General features: G+C 42.1%; 6 protein-coding genes across 20 annotated transcripts in view; all 6 read right to left on the minus strand.

Annotated features, from left to right (window-relative positions):
- LOC143132571 (protocadherin gamma-A4-like) overlaps window positions 1-18753 on the minus strand; it is a 202319-nt gene that overhangs the window by 60691 nt on the left and 122875 nt on the right. The window lies entirely within an intron of this gene.
- On the minus strand, window positions 416-2827 carry LOC143133290 (protocadherin gamma-A11-like). Its single transcript, XM_076293073.1, has one exon. The coding sequence runs from the start codon at window positions 2825-2827 to the stop codon at window positions 416-418; it is 2412 nt and encodes an 803-aa protein (XP_076149188.1).
- On the minus strand, window positions 6649-9048 carry LOC143133291 (protocadherin gamma-A5-like). The gene has a single exon (XM_076293075.1). It carries the CDS (start codon window positions 9046-9048, stop codon window positions 6649-6651), a length of 2400 nt encoding a protein of 799 aa, XP_076149190.1.
- Window positions 9661-12273, minus strand: LOC143133292 (protocadherin gamma-A11-like). Its single transcript, XM_076293076.1, has one exon. The coding sequence runs from the start codon at window positions 12097-12099 to the stop codon at window positions 9661-9663; it is 2439 nt and encodes an 812-aa protein (XP_076149191.1). The 5' UTR covers window positions 12100-12273.
- On the minus strand, window positions 12657-15460 carry LOC143133293 (protocadherin beta-16-like). Its single transcript, XM_076293077.1, has 2 exons — window positions 12829-15460; window positions 12657-12701 (listed from the first exon to the last, which is right to left on the minus strand). Exons 1-2 carry the CDS (start codon window positions 15220-15222, stop codon window positions 12657-12659), a joined length of 2439 nt encoding a protein of 812 aa, XP_076149192.1. The 5' UTR covers window positions 15223-15460.
- LOC143133185 (protocadherin beta-16-like) lies at window positions 15757-18397 on the minus strand. Its single transcript, XM_076292952.1, has one exon. It carries the CDS (start codon window positions 18318-18320, stop codon window positions 15870-15872), a length of 2451 nt encoding a protein of 816 aa, XP_076149067.1. The 5' UTR covers window positions 18321-18397; the 3' UTR covers window positions 15757-15869.

An 18753-nucleotide genomic window follows, 5' to 3' on the forward strand; every position in this document is an offset into this window, starting at 1 on the left:
GTCCATACCCATCTGTGGTTCACTGCAAGAAGCTAACCAACAGCGGCGCTCTGAGTCCAGTATAATGAACTGCAAACATATGACCAAAACAGTATAGTTTTGCACATTGCAGGCGCCTGATCATTGTTTGTGCCATAACTCATAAATAGAAGCATTTCAATATTGGTCATGAATACATAAATAACATATATACAAGTTTGTTAAGAAAAAGTTGAATTACGTAAAAACTAAAAAGTTTAAAACTAATAAAAGATGTCCAGGCATACCATACGTTTTCATGATTATACCCGTCAATGCGAAAATGCATGTCACCATCACCAATACAAACAGTTAGGCCGACAGAAGTTTTCAGTAAAAACTTTTTTGTAATAAAAGGACAAGTATGATGACGTTATTTCAGTACCAAGATGTCATGTCATAAGTACATAGAATATGGCAATTTGCTCACCTCATCATCAAAATCTTCATTGATCAGCTTTTCTCTTTGCGCAGGTGGCAATGTTCCAGTGTTATCCAGACTAACGATGCTTTCACTGCCAGGTCTACCATATTTCAGACAACTTTTACGAGAGTCTGTCGTGCGGTAAACCTCATAATTGTGCATGTGTTGTAGAGTACCCGTGCCCCCTACGTCTGCGTAAAGAGGCGGGTAATACGAGATAACCGGTAGATTTCCGTTGGATTTGTAAAACATCCTGTCACGTCTCCATCTGTAACACTTGACTGACAGTATGGCTATGATGGACACGATGAAGAGGAAAGAAACTACAGCCAGGGCCAAAACCAGGTAAAAAGTCAGGTTGTCATTGTACTCCTTGTCGTGCGTAAAATCACTGAACTCCGAGAGCACTTCAGGGAAGCTGTCCGCCAAAGCCACATTCACACTGACTGTAGCAGAGCGAGAGGGCTGTCCGTTATCCTCCACTACAACAGTGAGTTTCTGTTTAACAGCATCTTTATCATTAACTTGTCGGATGGTTCTTATTTCTCCATTCTGTGCACTAACTTCAAACAGCGCTCTGTCTGTCGCTTTTAGGAGTTTATAAGAGAGCCAGGCATTCTGTCCAGAGTCCACATCAACAGCCACCACTTTGGTGAGAAGATAGCCCACATCTGCTGAACGAGGCACAATCTCAGCCACCAGAGAACCACTAGACTGTACTGGATATAGAACCTGGGGTGCATTATCATTCTGATCTTGTATTATTATTTTAACACTAACATTGCTACTCAGTGGAGGAGAGCCTCCTTCCTGCGCTTTTATGTGGAATGTGAATGATTTAATCTGCTCATAGTCGAATGACCGCACAGCATGAATTACACCACTCTCTGCATTAACAGAAACATAAGACGACACAGGCACTCCGTTATTCGAGGACTCTTCTAATATGTATGACACGCGAGCATTTTGATTCCAGTCTGCGTCTTGCGCTCGAACAGTGTAAATAGATAGCCCCGGTGTGTTGTTTTCTGAAACAGAAGCCTCATATGAGCTCTTTTCAAACACAGGCGCATTGTCGTTTACATCGGACATTTTTAGAGACAAATCTGTGCGACTGGAGAGGGATGGTACACCCTCATCCGAGCAGGTTACAGTTATGTTGTATTCAGAGTGTGTCTCCCGATCTAATTCACTATCAGTTACTATGCTGTAGAAACGATTTGTTGTTGTTTTGATAGCGAAAGGAATGTTGTCATTGATAATACAGCTGACCTGACCATTATTTTCTGAATCTGGATCATTCACGCTGATCATTGCGATCACTGTATTAGACGGGGCATCCTCGGCTATTGTACTGGATTTCGATATAGTACTAATAATTGGGCTATTATCATTTACATCAATGACATCGATAATTACTTTACATGAATCTGATAGTCCCCCTTCGTCCTTACCTTCAACATAAAACTCGTTAATACGAGCGCGTTCATAGTCAAGCTCGCCGATCAAAATAATTTCGCCATTACGCCTTTCTATTTCAAACAAATCAGATATACCAGCAGTACTTCTAGACAAAGAATATGTGACAACGCTGTTAGACCCGTCATCAGCATCGGATGCACTTACAGTAGTCAATCGGGTGCCTTTTGGTGAATTCTCAATAACAGACGCTCTGTAAACCTGCTGCGTAAACACCGGGGCATTATCATTCGCATCCAGCACATTTACATGTATTTGAACTGTTCCCGACATTAGTGGTTCACCTCCATCAGTTGCAGTCAACACTAAAGCCACCTCTTTTTCTTTTTCCCTATCTAGAGGTTTCTGAAGAACCATCTCTACAATTTTACCACCCTCACGCTGACTTTTCAAGTTTAACTGAAAATTATGTGTAGGATTTAAGTTGTAGCCTTGGAGACCATTGATGCCAACGTCTGGATCGACTGCGATGTCTAGCATGAAGCGTGCACCTACTACAGCATTTTCACTGATTTCAAATTTCATTTCATTCTTTTCAAAGCTGGGAGGATTATCGTTAATATCTATAATTTCTACCGTCACACTGTATAACTCCATCGGGTTTTCAAGAATGATCTGAAAATGTAAAGCGCATGGCGATATTTGCCCACACAGCGCTTCTCTGTCTATTCTCTCTTTGATGAGAAGGATGCCCCTGTCCTTGTCTAGCGCAATATAGTCTGCCTGGTCACCCGTGAATATTCGGCCCTTGCCCGTTTTCAGTCTTTTTAAATCTAAGCCCAAATCTTGCGCTATATTACCCACTAAAGAGCCCTTCGACATTTCCTCTGGAATAGAATAACTGACCTGGCTATGCACCGAGCACAAAAAATGAATCAACACCAATACCAGTACGACTCGCTCCATTGTCCTAGTCGACACTTTCCTTTTCTGAAATCAGTCCAAAACAGTCTCTCTCGTTAGCAAAACGTAGATATCCGATTAGCCATGTATTCCAAAGCAGTATTGCGAAGCGCTGTGTCCTTACATCAGGTATCAACATGCAACGAATGAAGATAGTGTCCGACCCGATATTTCCCCGAATTCAGATATGAAGCTTTGAGTGGTTCTCTTTCTTTGCTTGACTGTGACGTTATGGGGAGTTACCGTAAAATGTTACGGGGAGTTACCCTGACTAACAGCAGCACTTACAGTCCAACGTATGAAACTACAAAGATATTTTTTTTTCCCTTTTAGGTATAGACATGCTGTGAAAAAATATATTCAAAGCTATTGATACACAGCACTACATGGAAAAAAGCTTATGTCCATAAAAAAAATATGAGAGAGAGAGAGAGAGAGAGAGAGAGAGAGAGAGAGAGAGAGAGAGAGAGAGAGAGAGAGAGAGAGAGAGAGAGAGAGAGAGAGAGAGAGAGAGAGAGAGAGAGAGAGAGAGAGAGAGAGAGAGAGAGAGAGAGAGAGAGAGAGAGAGAGAGAGAGAGAGAGAGAGAGAGAGAGAGAGAGAGAGAGAGAGAGAGAGAGAGAGAAAGAAACAAGTGATTGACTTCAGCACCAAGGCTAGCAGCAATATTGGATCGGCTCTAATATCCGTGTTTAACGTGATCAGTCACGGTCATTTGTTACCATACTGAAAGTCTGATGTAAAGCAACCCAGAAATGTTTAAATATAAGCTCACCTGATCGTCTGAATCCTCAATTATGAGCTTTTCTCTGTGCGCATGCGGAAGTGTAAGGGTTCCGTTGGTGTTGAGACTAATTATGCTCTGACTGCAAGGTCGCATATGTTTCAGATCACTCTTTCGAGAGTCTGTTGTTCTGCATACCTCATAATTATACACGTGCTGTAAAGTTCCTGTGTTTCCAGCGTCTGCGTAAAGAGGCGGGTAATACGGTATAACAGGGAGATGTCCGTTGGATTTATAAAACATCCGCTGTCGTCTCCACCTGTAGCATTTCACTGAAAAAATCGCAATGATAGACGCGATAAAAAGACAAGAAACTACCGCCAGGGCCAAGACGAGATAAAAAGTCAGATTGTCATTGTACTCCTTGTGCGTAAAATCACTGAATTCTGAGAGCACTTCAGGGAAGCTGTCCGCTAAAGCCACATTAACATTGACTGTAGCAGAGCGAGAGGGCTGTCCGTTGTCCTCCACTACAACAGTGAGCTTTTGTTTCACAGCATCTTTATCGGTGATTTGGCGAATAGTTCTTATTTCTCCATTCTGAGAGCCCACTTCAAACAGCGCCCTCTCCGTGTTTTTCTGTAGTTTGTATGAGAGCCAGGCATTCTGTCCAGAGTCCACATCTATAGCCACAACTTTTGTCACAAGATAACCCACATCTGCTGACCGAGGGACAATTTCAGCTACAAGGGAGCTGCCTGTATGCACTGGATATAACACCTGGGGTGCATTGTCATTTTGGTCTTGAATAACAACTTTCACGCTCACATTAGTACTTTGTGGAGGCGAACCTCCATCCTGAGCTTTAACTTGAAACTGAAAATGTTTAATTTGTTCATAGTCGAAAGAGCGTACGGCATGAACAACTCCACTGTCGGCATTTACAGACACATAAGCCGAAATGGAATCTCCGTTTATGGTGGATTCCTGTAGCATGTACGAAACACGTGCATTTTGCTTCCAGTCGGCATCGTTTGCATGTATAGTGAGTATGGAGACACCTGGTGAATTGTTTTCTAGAATGAAGGCCTCATATAAGGTCTTTTCAAACACAGGTGGGTTATCGTTTACATCTGATATCTGTAAGTGGAGCGTGAGGTTGGTGGATAGTGAAGGCACTCCCTCATCAGTACAAGTCACAGTAATGTTATAATTTGGATGTCGCTCCCGATCTAAATCGCCGTCCCCCACCAGGCTAAAAAAGTTATTTGAAGTTGATTTAAGCGAAAATGGTAAGTTATTGTTTATTGAACACTGGACTTTTCCGTTTTCTCCAGAGTCTTGATCCTGCACATTAAGTATCGCAACTGCAGTATCCTTTTTTGAATCTTCGGATATTGCGTTTGATTTCGACATTACACTAATGCTTGGCTTATTGTCATTGATATCATTCACACTGATCATCACTTTACAAATATCAGTATGGCCCCCGTGATCCCTGGCCTGAACATTGAACTGGTAATGTTTCTGCTTTTCATAGTCAAGATCCCCAATTAACTGTACCACACCTTCATCGGAATTTATCGTAAACAATGACTCTACATCCTCTGTAGAAATTGAATATGATATCTTGCCATATGAGCCTTGATCGGCGTCTGTGGCTTTAACAGTGGTCAGAACAGTCCCCTTTGGAGCGTGTTCTGCTACACTAGCCTTATAAACTGGTTGAGAACAGACAGGGGCATTATCATTGGCGTCAATCACTGTTATCTGTATTTGCATTGTTCCAGACATCTGCGGGTCGCCTCCATCTAAAGCTGTCAACATTAAGGTTATGTGATCATTCTTCTCTCGATCTAGCGATTTTTGTAAGACCATTTCGACATTTTTATTACCATCCGTGTCACTGTGTAGTTTCAGTATGAAATTATTGGTCGGATTCAATGTATAGCTTTGGAGACCATTGACGCCGACGTCTTGGTCATTTGCTGTCTCTAAAACGAAACGCGCCCCTGTTTGTGCCAATTCGTGTATCTCAAATTTAATTTCATTCTTTCGGAAAACAGGTGGGTTATCATTTATGTCTGTTATCTCTAACGTGACTGTGTAGAATTCCATGGGATCCTCTAACATGATCTGAAAATGTAGAGCGCATGGCGTAGTCTGCCTGCACAATGTCTCTCGGTCTATTCTCTCTTTGATAGAAAGGACTCCCCTGTCCTTGTTCAGCGCGATGTATTCTGTATCGTCTCCGGTATAAATGCGAGCTTTGCCCGTGTTCAGTCTTTTCAAATCCAACCCCAAATCTTGTGCTATGTTTCCAACAAAGGAGCCTTTGGGCATTTCTTCTGGAATTGAATAACTAACCTGCCCGTACGCTACTCCGAAACTGAAAACGCAGATGAATAATGGTACTTGCCATATCCTGATTTTCTCCATTTTCCTCGGAATAAATGGTACAACTACTGTATATCAGTTCTTCAAATTCAAATCTTCGGTAAGTATAGTAATCCAAATAGCGTACATCCAATTCGTTTAATACTCTGTGAACAAACAAAGGATATATCCTGTCTTGGTTTTCATGTTAACCGCACGACGGTCTCCGTTCGACTGTTCCTCTCGACGATGTATGGTCCAGAAGGGGAGGAACTGCTTAATATAATTTCACTCAGCTGCTACTCACTAACCAACAGCGGCACTACGAGTCAAACAACAGGAACTACACACAATATAAGTATATGTTTTTTTAAGCATTTAAAACGCAAATGGACTATCACGGAATAGTGGAATATGGAATATCACTATTTTGGAATAGTGTACTGCTTCTAAAATTAACAGCCTTACTGTTACTAAATACCAAATACTTCTACTTGTTAAAGCTAATTCTACAGTTATATTTCAGTTAATATACAGCATGTAGTGTATGAGTAATGTGGGCACAAACACGCAGTTCAATTCCATGGACACAATTACGCACACACTATGCGCAGTGTTAGTCAATACACCGGAGGCATTGCACTGCAAAAAATGACATTCCAAGTGGTTTTCTATCCGACATAAAATGATACGTGCTGAAAATAATAACGTATATAATAGAGTAAGTTACTTAAAATCCCTCACCTGATCCTCAGAGTCGTTAATCAGTTTCTCGCCGTGTGCATGCGGTAGAGTCTGTATTTCAGTGTTATCCAGACTGATGATGCTTTGATTACAAGGTCTGACATATTTCAGATCACTCTTTCTGGAGTCGGTTGTTCTGTAATGTTCGTAGTTGTACACATGCTGTAGAGTTCCTGTGCCACCTACATCTGCGTAAAGTGGCGGGTAATACGGAATAACCGGTAGATTTCCGTTGGATTTATAAAACATCCTGTCACGTTTCCATCTGTAACACTTGACTGACAGTATGGTTATTATTGAAACGATGAAGAGAAAAGAAACTACAGCCAGGGCCAAGACCAGGTAAAAAGTCAGGTTGTCATTGTACTCCTTGTCGTGCGTAAAATCACTGAACTCTGAGAGCACTTCAGGGAAGCTGTCCGCCAAAGCCACATTAACATTGACTGTAGCAGAGCGAGAGGGCTGTCCGTTGTCCTCCACAACAACACTGAGCTTTTGTTTTACGGCATCTTTATCATTTACTTGTCGAATGGTTCTTATTTCTCCATTCTGAGCCCCAACTTCAAACAGCGCTCGGTCTGTCGCTTTTAGGAGTTTGTATGAGAGCCAGCCATTCTGTCCAGAGTCCACATCAACAGCCACCACTTTGGTGACCAGATAGCCCACATCAGCTGAACGAGGAACAATCTCAGCCACCAAAGTTCCACTCGTTTGTACTGGATATAGAACCTGGGGTGCATTATCATTTTGATCTTGTATTATTATTTTAACACTAACATTGCTACTCAATGGAGGAGAGCCTCCGTCCTGCGCTTTTACGTGGAATGTGAAGGCTTTAACCTGCTCATAGTCAAACGACCGCACAGCATGAATTACACCACTCTCTGCATTAACAGAAACGTAAGACGACACAGGCACTCCGTTATTCGAGGACTCTTCTAATATGTATGACACGCGAGCATTTTGATTCCAGTCTGCGTCTCGCGCTCTAACAGTGAAAATCGACAGCCCCGGTGTGTTGTTTTCTGAAACAGAAGCTTCATACGAGCTCTTTACAAACACAGGCGCATTGTCGTTTACATCTGTTATTTTTAAAGACAAATCTGCGCGACTGGAGAGGGAGGGTACACCCTCATCCGAGCAGGTTACAGTTATGTTGTATTCAGAGTGTGTCTCCCGATCTAATTCACTATCAGTTACTATGCTGTAGAAACGATTTGATGTAGATTTGATTGCGAAAGGAATATTTTCATTGATAATACAGCTGACCTGACCATTGTTTTCCGAATCTGGATCATTCACGCTGATCATTGCGATCACTGTATTAGACGGAGCATCCTCGGCTATTGTACTGGATTTCGATATTGTGCTAATAATTGGACTGTTGTCATTTACATCTACAACATCTACAATTATTTTACAAGAATCCGAAAGTCCTCCTTCATCTCTACCCTCAACAAAAAACTGATAATTTCGTGCCTTTTCATAGTCGAGCTGACCGATCAAAGTAACTTCACCGGTTTTTCTATCAACCGAAAACATGTCAGATATACCTGCAATACTTCGTGACAAAGAGTATATCACGACATTGTTAGACCCATAGTCAGCATCAGTGGCACTGACTGCAGTCAGACGTGTCCCTTTAGGAGAGTTTTCACTAACAGACACTTTGTAAATGTCCTGCGTAAAAACTGGGGCATTGTCGTTTGCATCTAAAACAGTAATGTGTATTTGAACTGTCCCTGACATTTGTGGCTCTCCTCCATCAACTGCAGTATAAACTAACATCATGTTTTCCTGCTCCTCTCGGTCTAGAGGTTTCCGAAGAATCATTTCTACAATATTTCCACCATCTGGTTGCTGGTTTAATTTCAGTTGAAAATTATCAGTGGGTTTCAGAGTGTACGTTTGGAGACCATTGACACCAACATCCGGATCAACTGCTATCTCCAGAATGAAACTAGCACCGATTGCAGCATTTTCGCCTATCTCAAATTTCATATCGCTTTTTTCAAAACTGGGAGGATTGTCGTTAATATCGGTAATTTCTACTGTTACGCTATATAACTCCATAGGGTTCTCAAGAATTATCTGAAAATGTAAAGCACACGGAGATGTTTGTCCGCACAGTGCCTCTCGGTCTATTCTCTCTTTGATCAGAAGGATGCCCCTGTCCTTGTCTAGCGCAATATAGTCTGCCTGGTCACCCGTGAATATTCGACCCTTGCCTGTTTTCAGTCTTTTTATATCTAAGCCTAAATCTTGCACTATATTACCCACTAAAGAGCCCTTCGACATTTCCTCTGGAATGGAGTAACTGACCTGGCTATGCACCGAGCACAAAAAACGAATCAACATCAATACCAGTACGACTCGCTCCATTGTCCTGGCCGACATTTTTCTTTTCTGAAATCAGTCCAAAACGCAGTCTGTCCAGTCAGCAACACGTAGCCTAGATATTCGATATGACATATATTCCAAAGTAGTATTTTGCAGCGCCGTGATCTTAAACCAACATATCAATATGCAGCAAAAGAAAACAGTGTCCGACCCGATGTGTTCCCGAATACAGATACGGGGCTTACGGGGTGGCTTTCCTTCTTCATTCACTATGACGTTATGGGGAGGTTCCTTTAAAATGTTCACCCTGACCAACAGCGGCACTTAGAGTCCAATTTATCAAACTACACAATCTTCAAAAAAACATTATATACATTCCATCAAAATGACTTCGGTCATGTTAGTTAAACACAGGCCCATTAAACTGTGTGTGTGTGTGTGTGTGTGTGTGTGTGAGTGAGTGAGGTGAGTGAGGTGAGTGAGGTGAGTGAGGTGAGTGAGGTGAGTGAGGTGAGTGAGTGAGTGAGTGAGTGAGTGAGTGAGACGGAGAGAGAAAGAGAGTGTGTTTCAATTAAACACCAACTCAGTTGAAATCAATTCAGCACCAAGGTCAGCAACAACACTCCATTGACGAGATCAGTCACGTAATTTTGTTTACATAAGAAACGTGTGATATACAGAAATGTCTGAAGATGAGCTCACCTGATCGTCTGTATCCTCAATTATGAGCTTTTCTCTGTGCGCATGCTGCAGTGTAAGGGTTCCGTTGGTGTTGAGACTAATTATGCTCTGACTGCAAGGTCGCATATGTTTCAGATCACTCTTTGGAGAGTCTGTTGTTCTGCACACCTCATAATTATACACGTGCTGTAAAGTTCCTGTGTTTCCAGCGTCTGCGTAAAGAGGCGGGTAATACGGTATAACAGGGAGATGTCCGTTGGATTTATAAAACATCCGCTCTCGTCTCCACCTGTAGCATTTCACTGAAAAAATCGCAATGATAGACACGATAAAAAGACAAGAAACTACCGCTAAGGCTAAGACTAGATAAAAGGTGAGATTGTCATTATATTCCTTGTCATGCGTAAAATCACTGAACTCTGAGAGCACTTCTGGAAAGCTGTCCGCCAATGCCACGTTAACATTGACTGTTGCGGACCGAGAGGGCTGACCGTTGTCCTCCACTACAACAGTAAGCTTTTGCTTTACAGCATCCTTATCAGTGATTTGGCGGATAGTTCTTATTTCTCCATTCTGAGCGCCCACTTCAAACAAAGCCCTCTCCATGTTTTTTTGTAGTTTGTATGAGAGCCAGGCATTCTGTCCAGAGTCCACATCTACAGCCACAACTTTTGTCACAAGATAGCCCACATCTGCTGAACGAGGCACAATTTCAGCAACGAGGGAGCTGCCTGTATGCACTGGATATAGCACTTGAGGGGCGTTGTCATTCTGGTCCTGAATACTAATTCTCACACTCACATTACTGTTCCGTGGGGGTGAGCCTCCATCCTGGGCTCTAACGTGAAACTGAAAATCTTTTATTTGTTCGTAGTCAAAAGAGCGCAATGCGTTAATTACTCCACTGTCAGCATTAACAGATACATAACCTGAGACAGATGCTCCATTTATTGTGGATTCCTCTAGCATATATGAGATACGCGCATTCTGGTTCCAATCTGCGTCTTGTGCGCGAATGGCGAATATGGAGAGACCCGGTGAGTTGTTCTCTAAAATTGAGGCCTCATATGAACTTTTTTCAAACACAGGCGCGTTGTCATTTACATCGGATATTTGCAAGGAGAGGGTGACTGTGTTGGAGAGCGAAGGCACTCCCTCATCAGTGCACGTCACCGTGATGTTATAATCTTTCTGTCTCTCCCTATCTAAGTCGTTGTCAGTCACCAAACTGAAAAAATGGTTTGATGTTGATTTAAGTGTAAACGGTAAATTGTCGTCTATGGAACAGTGGACTTTTCCGTTTTCTCCAGAGTCTGCGTCCTGCACGTTTAGTATAGCTACAGCTGTACCTGTTTTTGAGTCTTCAGATATTGCTTTTGATTTCGACATAATACTTATGCCTGGCTTATTATCATTTATATCATTCACATTAATCATAACTTTACAAACATCAGAGTGTCCCCCATGATCTCTAGCCTGGATATTCAATTGATAGTATTTCTGTTTTTCATAATCAATGCTTCCAATTAATCTCACCACTCCTTCTCGAGAGTCAATGTCAAACAAAGAATTTGCATCCTCTGAGGAAACAGAATATGATACTACGCCATGTGAGCCTTGGTCGGCGTCAGATGCACTAACTGTAGTTAAAATGGTGCCTAGTGGAGAATTTTCTGCTACGGCTGCCTTGTAGACGGACTGAGAACAGACTGGTGCGTTGTCATTTGCATCTAACACTGTGATCTGTATCTGCATTGTTCCTGACATTTGGGGGTCTCCTCCATCCAAAGCCGTCAAAATTAATGACAAATGTTCATTTAACTCCCGATCTAGTGACTTTTGTAAAACCATTTCTATATTTTTAGTACCCTCTGGGTCACTATGTAGTTTCAGCACGAAATTATCGTTGGGATTCAATGAATAGCTTTGGAGACCGTTAATACCAACATCGTGGTCTTTAGCTCTCTCTAAAACAAAACGGGCGCCTGTCTGCGCAAACTCATTGATCTCAAATTTAATTTCATTCTGTCTGAAAACGGGGGGATTATCATTTATGTCTGTTATCTCTACCATGATTGTGTAGAATTCCATGGGATCCTCTAGCATGATCTGAAAATGTAGAGCGCATGGCGTAGTCTGACCGCACAATGTCTCTCGGTCGATTCTTTCTTTGATAGAAAGGACTCCCCTGTCCTTGTTCAGCGCGATGTATTCTGTATCCTCTCCGGTATAAATGCGAGCTCTGCCAATGCTCAGTCTTTTCAAATCCAATCCCAAATCTTGCGCTATGTTTCCAACAAATGAGCCTTTGGGCATTTCCTCAGGAATTGAATAACTAACCTGTCCGTACACTAGCCCTAAATTGAAAACGCAGATGAATAATACTACTTGCCATATTCCGATTTTCTCCATTTTCCTCGAAAAAAATGCTGCAAATACTGTCTACCAGCTCTTCAAATGCAAATATTCGACGAGTATAGTAATCCCAAAAGCGTACATCCAATTCGTTTAATACTCCGGGATCAAACAAAAGAGATATCCTGTCTTGGTTTTCATGTTAACAGTACGACGGCCTGCGTCCAACTGTTCCTCTAGACAATGTATGATCCCAGGTGGGAGGAACTGCTTAATATATTTTCACTCAGCTGCTACTCACTAACCAACAGCGGCACTACGAGTCAAACCACAGGAACTACACATGATTTAAGTCTATGTTTTTGTTTTGAGAAATTACAACGTAAGTGCACTCATATAAAGAATGAGAAGTGCAAATCAGTAATTTTGAATAGTGTACGTCTATCGTTTCTACATGTAACAGCCGTACTGTTACTAAATATCTCTACCCGTTGAGGCTAATTCCACAGTGATATTTCAGTTAATACACTGAATGTAATGTATTAGAAATGCGGGAATAAGTACGCAAATACGTGTGTATTTAACTAATTTGCATAGACACAATTAAGCACGCACTATGTACAGTATTGCAAACACATGGGGTTGAAAAATACTGCACTCTGAATTGCACACTGCGAGTCACACTTCAAGTGGCTTTCTATTAAGGATTCAATGCATACCGAAATACAAACATGGTATGAAAATAATATTATAATTATATAAAGTAAGTTGCTTAAAATCCCTCACCTGATCAGAGTCGTCAATCAGTTTCTCGCCGTGCGCATGCGGTAGAGTCTGTATTTCAGTGTTATCCAGACTGATGATGCTTTGATTACAAGGTCTGACATATTTCAGATCACTCTTTCTGGAGTCGGTTGTTCTGTAATGTTCGTAGTTGTACACATGCTGTAGAGTTCCTGTGCCCCCTACGTCTGCGTAAAGGGGCGGGTAATATGGAATAACCGGTAGATTTCCGTTGGATTTATAAAACATCCTGTCACGTTTCCATCTGTAACATTTGACTGACAGTATGGCTATTATTGACACGATGAAGAGAAAAGAAACAACAGTCAGGGCCAAGACGAGATAAAAAGTCAGGTTGTCATTGTATTCCTTGTCGTGCGTAAAATCATTGAACTCCGAGAGGACTTCAGGAAAGCTGTCCGCCAAAGCCACATTAACATTGACTGTAGCTGAGCGAGAGGGCTGTCCGTTGTCCTCCACTACAACACTGAGCTTTTGCTTCACTGTATCTTTATCATTTACTTGTCGAATGGTTCTTATTTCTCCATTCTGTGCACCAACTTCAAACAAGGCTCTGTCTGTCGCTTTTAGGAGTTTATAAGAGAGCCAAGCATTCTGTCCAGAGTCCACATCAACAGCCACCACTTTGGTGACCAGATAGCCCACATCAGCTGAACGAGGAACAATCTCAGCGACCAAAGATCCGCTCGTTTGTACTGGATATAGAACCTGGGGTGCATTATCATTCTGATCTTGTATTATTATTTTAACACTAACATTGCTACTCAGTGGTGGAGAGCCTCCGTCCTGCGCTTTTATGTGGAATGTGAATGATTTAATCTGCTCATAATCGAATGACCGCACAGCATGAATTACACCACTCTCTGCATTAACAGAAACATAAGACGACACAGGCACTCTATTATTCGAGGACTCTTCTAATATGTATGACACGCGAGCATTTTGATTCCAGTCTGCGTCTCGCGCTCTAACAGTGAAAATCGACAGGCCCGGTGTGTTGTTTTCTAAAATATAAGCCTTATACGAGCTCTTTTCAAACACAGGCGCATTGTCGTTTATATCGGTTATTTTTAAAGACAAATCTGCGCGGCTGGAGAGGGAGGGCACACCCTCATCCGAACATGTTACAGTTATGTTGTATTCAGAGTTTTCCTCCCGATCTAATTCACTATCAGTTACTATGCTGTAGAAACGATTAGACGATGGATTGATAGCAAATGGAATGTGTTTATTGATACTGCAGCTCACCTGGCCATTATTGCCGGAGTCCGGATCATTCACGCTGATCATAGCAATTACTGTATTAAGTGGGGCATTCTCAGCTGTTGTGCTGGACTTAGATATAGTGCTAATAACTGGACTGTTGTCATTTATGTCTATAACATCCACAATAATTTTGCAGGAATCTAAAAAACCCCCTTCATCTTTACCCTCAACAAAAAACTGATAATTTCGTGTTCTTTCATAGTCCAGTTGACCGATCAACATAACTTCTCCATTACGCCTGTCTACAGAAAACATGTCGGATATACTAGCAGCGCTTCGTGACAGAGAGTAGGTGACTATGTTGTTTGAGCCATTGTCAGCATCAGTGGCGCTTACTGTGGTCAATTGCGCTCCCTTCGGAGAGTTTTCATTTACAGAGACTTTGTAAATCTGCTGCGTAAAAACTGGGGCATTATCGTTTACATCTAACACAGTAACGTGTATTTTCACGGTCCCTGACATCTGTGGTTCTCCTCCATCAACTGCAGTCAACACCAGCGTCATATCGTCCTTTCTCTCTCGGTCCAGGGATTTCTGGAGAACCATTTCGACTGTCTTCCCACCGTCTGGCTGCTGATTTAATTTCAGTTGAAAATTATCCGTAGGATTTAGGGTGTAGGTTTGGAGACCATTTGTACCAACATCCGGATCAACTGCTATCTCCAACATGAAACGAGCACCAATTGCAGCATTTTCACTTATCTCAAATTTCATTTCACTCCTTTCAAAACTGGGAGCATTATCGTTAATATCTGTAATTTCTACCGTCACACTGTATAACTCCATCGGGTTCTCAAGAATTATCTGAAAATGTAAAGCGCATGGCGATATTTGCCCGCACAGCGCTTCTCTGTCTATTCTCTCTTTGATCAGAAGGATGCCCTTGTCCTTGTCTAGCGCAATATAGTCTGCCTGGTCACCCGTGAATATTCGGCCCTTGCCTGTTTTCAGTCGTTTTATATCTAAGCCCAAATCTTGCACTATATTACCTACTAAAGAGCCCTTCGACATTTCTTCTGGAATGGAGTAACTGACCTGCCCGTGCACACAACAGAGATCGAACATCACCACTAATACCAGTATGCTCCGCGCCATTGTCCTGGTCGACATTTTTCTTTTCAGATTTCAATCCAAAATACAGCCTTTCCCGTCAGCAGAACGTAGATATCCAATTAGCCATGTATTCCAATATAGCTCTGTGTAGCGCCGTTGTCTTACACCAAGGTATCAACTTGCAACGAAAGAAACAGTGCCCGACTCGAGGTGTTTTCCCGAATACGGATACGGGTTAAGGCTGTCTTTCTTTCTTTGATTCACTGTGACGTTATGGGGAGGTACCTCTAAAATGTCAGCCAAATCTAAAACCCTGACCAACAGCGGCACTTAGAGTCCAACCTATCACACTACACAAATAAAAAAGTATTGTGAAATGTCATACACATGAGCAGTGAGCACATATTACAAAACGTAATCAGAGTTATAAACATAATACACATGACACCGGAAAAATGTCCATTATAGAGTTATGCATTTAAATGTATAAAGGCGTGTGTGTCAGGTCAGTGTGTATGTATGTGTGTGTGTGTGTGTGTGTGTGTGTGTGTGTGTGTGTGTGTGTGTGCGTGTAAGTGAGTGGACGAGAGAGAGAGAGAGAGAGAGACTTAGAGAGCCTTGTTCGACTGGTTCATTTCAGCACCAAGGCCAGCGACAACACTAGATCAACTCTAACATTTGTATTCGAGATAAATTACTTCCCTTTATTTACATACTGAAAGTGTGATGTAAAACAACCCAGAAATGTTTACAAATATTCTCACCTTATCGTCTGTATCCTCAATTATGAACTTTTCTCTGTGCGCATGCGGCAGTGTAAGGGTTCCGTTGGTGTTTAGACTAATTATGCTCTGACTGCAAGGTCGCATATGTTTCAGATCACTCTTTCGAGAGTCTGTTGTTCTGCACACCTCATAATTATACACGTGCTGTAAAGTTCCTGTGTTTCCAGCGTCTGCGTAAAGAGGCGGGTAATACGGTATAACAGGGAGATGTCCGTTGGATTCATAAAACATCCGCTCTCGTCTCCACCTGTAGCATTTCACTGAAAAGATCGCAATGATAGACACGATAAAAAGACAAGAAACTACCGCCAAGGCTAAGACGAGATAAAAGGTGAGGTTTTCATTATATTCCTTGTCGTGCGTAAAATCACTGAACTCTGAGAGCACTTCTGGAAAGCTGTCTGCCAAAGCCACATTCACATTGACTGTAGCAGAGCGAGAGGGCTGACCGTTGTCCTCCACTACAACAGTGACTTTCTGTTTAACAGCATCTTTATCAGTGATTTGGCGAATAGTTCTTATTTCTCCATTCTGAGCCCCAACTTCAAACAGCGCCCTCTCTGTGTTTTTCTGTAGTTTGTATGAGAGCCAGGCATTCTGTCCAGAGTCCACATCTACAGCCACAACTTTTGTCACAAGATAGCCCACATCTGCTGAACGTGGCACGATTTCAGCAACGAGGGAGCTGCCTGTATGCACTGGATATAGCACTTGAGGGGCGTTGTCATTTTGGTCCTGAATAATAATTCTCACACTCACATTACTGCTCCGTGGGGGTGAGCCTCCATCCTGGGCTCTAACGTGAAACTGAAAATCTTTGATTTGTTCGTAGTCAAAAGAACGCAATGCATTAATTACTCCACTGTCAGCATTAACAGATACGTAAGCTGAGACAGATGCTCCATTTATTGTGGATTCCTCTAGCATGTACGAGATACGAGCATTCTGGTTCCAATCTGCGTCTTGAGCGCTAATGGCGAAAATAGAAAGACCCGGTGAGTTGTTCTCTAAAATTGAGGCCTCATATGAACTTTTTTGAAATACAGGCGCGTTGTCATTTACATCTGATATTTGCAAGGAGAGGGTGACGCTGTTGGAGAGCGATGGTACTCCTTCATCAGTGCACGTCACCGTGATGTTATAATCTTTCTGCCCCTCCCGATCCAACTCGTTATCTGTGACCAGACTAAAAAAGTTGCTTGATGTGGATTTGAGTGAAAACGGTATATTGTCGTTTATAAAACACTGGACCTTTCCGTTTTCTCCAGAGTCTGGGTCTTGTACACCAAGTATAGCTACAGCTGTATCTTTTTTTGAATCCTCAGATATCGCTTTTGACTTCGACATAATAGTTATGACGGGTTTATTATCATTTATATCATTAACACTGATCATCACTTTACATACATCAACATGTCCACCGTGATCTCTTGCTTGAATGTTTAATTGGTAATATTTCTGTTTTTCATAATCAATATTTCCAATTAATTTTACCACTCCTTCGCGGGGGTCAACGTCAAACAGTGAATTTGCTCCTTCTGTCGAAACTGAATATGACACTATTCCATGTAAACCTTGGTCGGCGTCCGACGCACTAACTGTAGTTAAAAGGGTGCCTAGTGGTGCATTTTCTGCTACGGCTGCCTTGTATACTGACTGAGAGCAGACTGGTGCGTTGTCATTCGCATCCAACACTGCGATCTCAATCTGCATTGTTCCAGACAGTTGAGGATCTCCTCCATCCAAAGCCGTCAACATTAATGTTAAATGACCATTTTTCTCTCGATCTAGTGACTTTTGTAAGACCATTTCTACATTTTTGTGGCCGTCTGCGTCACTATGTAACTGTAAAACGAAATGATCTGACGGATTCAGTGTATAGCTTTGGAGACCATTGACGCCGACGTCTTGGTCATTTGCTCTCTCTAAAACGAAACGCGCCCCTGTTTGTGCCAATTCGTTTATTTCAAATTTAATTTCATTCTGTCTGAAAACGGGGGGATTGTCATTTATGTCTGTTATCTCGACCGTGACTGTGTAGAATTCCATGGGATCCTCTAGCATGATCTGAAAATGTAGAGCGCATGGCGTAGTCTGCCCGCACAATGTCTCTCGGTCTATTCTCTCTTTGATAGAAAGGACTCCCCTGTCCTTGTTCAGCGCGATGTATTCTGTATCATCTCCTGTGTGAATGCGCGCTTTGCCCTTGTTCAGTCTTTTCAAATCCAACCCCAAATCTTGTGCTATGTTTCCGATAAAGGAGCCTTTAGGGATTTCTTCTGGAATTGAATAGCTAACCTGTCCAAGCACTAAACCTAGACCTAAAACGCAAAAGAATAATAGTACTTGCCATGTCCTGTTTTTGCCCATCGTTATTTTGTGTTCTCAAAAGCTTCCTTAAACTGAAACCTTCGCGAGAATAGTAATCCAAATTGCCTCCTCCAAAGGTCCTTTAATATTCCCGAAACAAACAAAAGAATGATCCCGTCTTGCTGTTCATGTTAACAGTACAACGGTCTGCGTTCGACTGCTCCTCTCGACAATATGGAGACGAGTGGGAGGAACTGCCTGATATATTTTCGTTCAGCTGCAGCGCACTAACCAACAGCGTCACTACGAGTCCAATAAGACGAACTACAAGCCACTTAAATGCAGAGGAAGACTTTTCAAGAATTAATATTTTAGGAGCAATAACTGCAAATTAGGGTGGTGAAAAAAAGTAGAACCACATGTGAAAATGGCATAAGAATGACTGTTAGCATGGATGGAGGTTATACATGTCTTCCAGAGGATGGACACTATA

This window comes from Alosa pseudoharengus, unplaced genomic scaffold (assembly GCF_046254945.1).
Source record: "Alosa pseudoharengus isolate Yale_2024_CS ecotype anadromous, Long Island Sound unplaced genomic scaffold, YU_APseudo_1.1 YU_APseudo_1.1_scf_19, whole genome shotgun sequence".
In the NCBI taxonomy this organism is placed as follows: domain Eukaryota; kingdom Metazoa; phylum Chordata; class Actinopteri; order Clupeiformes; family Clupeidae; genus Alosa; species Alosa pseudoharengus.

Bases quoted from the DNA above. Each gene is read 5' to 3' on its own strand.
- LOC143133290 (XM_076293073.1), bottom strand. From the start codon at position 2,827: ATGGAGCGAGTCGTACTGGTATTGGTGTTGATTCATTTTTTGTGCTCG.
- LOC143133291 (XM_076293075.1), bottom strand. From the start codon at position 9,048: ATGGAGCGAGTCGTACTGGTATTGATGTTGATTCGTTTTTTGTGCTCG.
- LOC143133292 (XM_076293076.1), bottom strand. From the start codon at position 12,099: ATGGAGAAAATCGGAATATGGCAAGTAGTATTATTCATCTGCGTTTTC.
- LOC143133293 (XM_076293077.1), bottom strand. From the start codon at position 15,222: ATGTCGACCAGGACAATGGCGCGGAGCATACTGGTATTAGTGGTGATG. The intron at 12,702-12,828 runs GTGAGGGATTTT...TGTGCAATTCAG, and splicing joins TGATTGACGACTCTGATCAG to AGTGCAGTATTTTTCAACCC.
- LOC143133185 (XM_076292952.1), bottom strand. From the start codon at position 18,320: ATGGGCAAAAACAGGACATGGCAAGTACTATTATTCTTTTGCGTTTTA.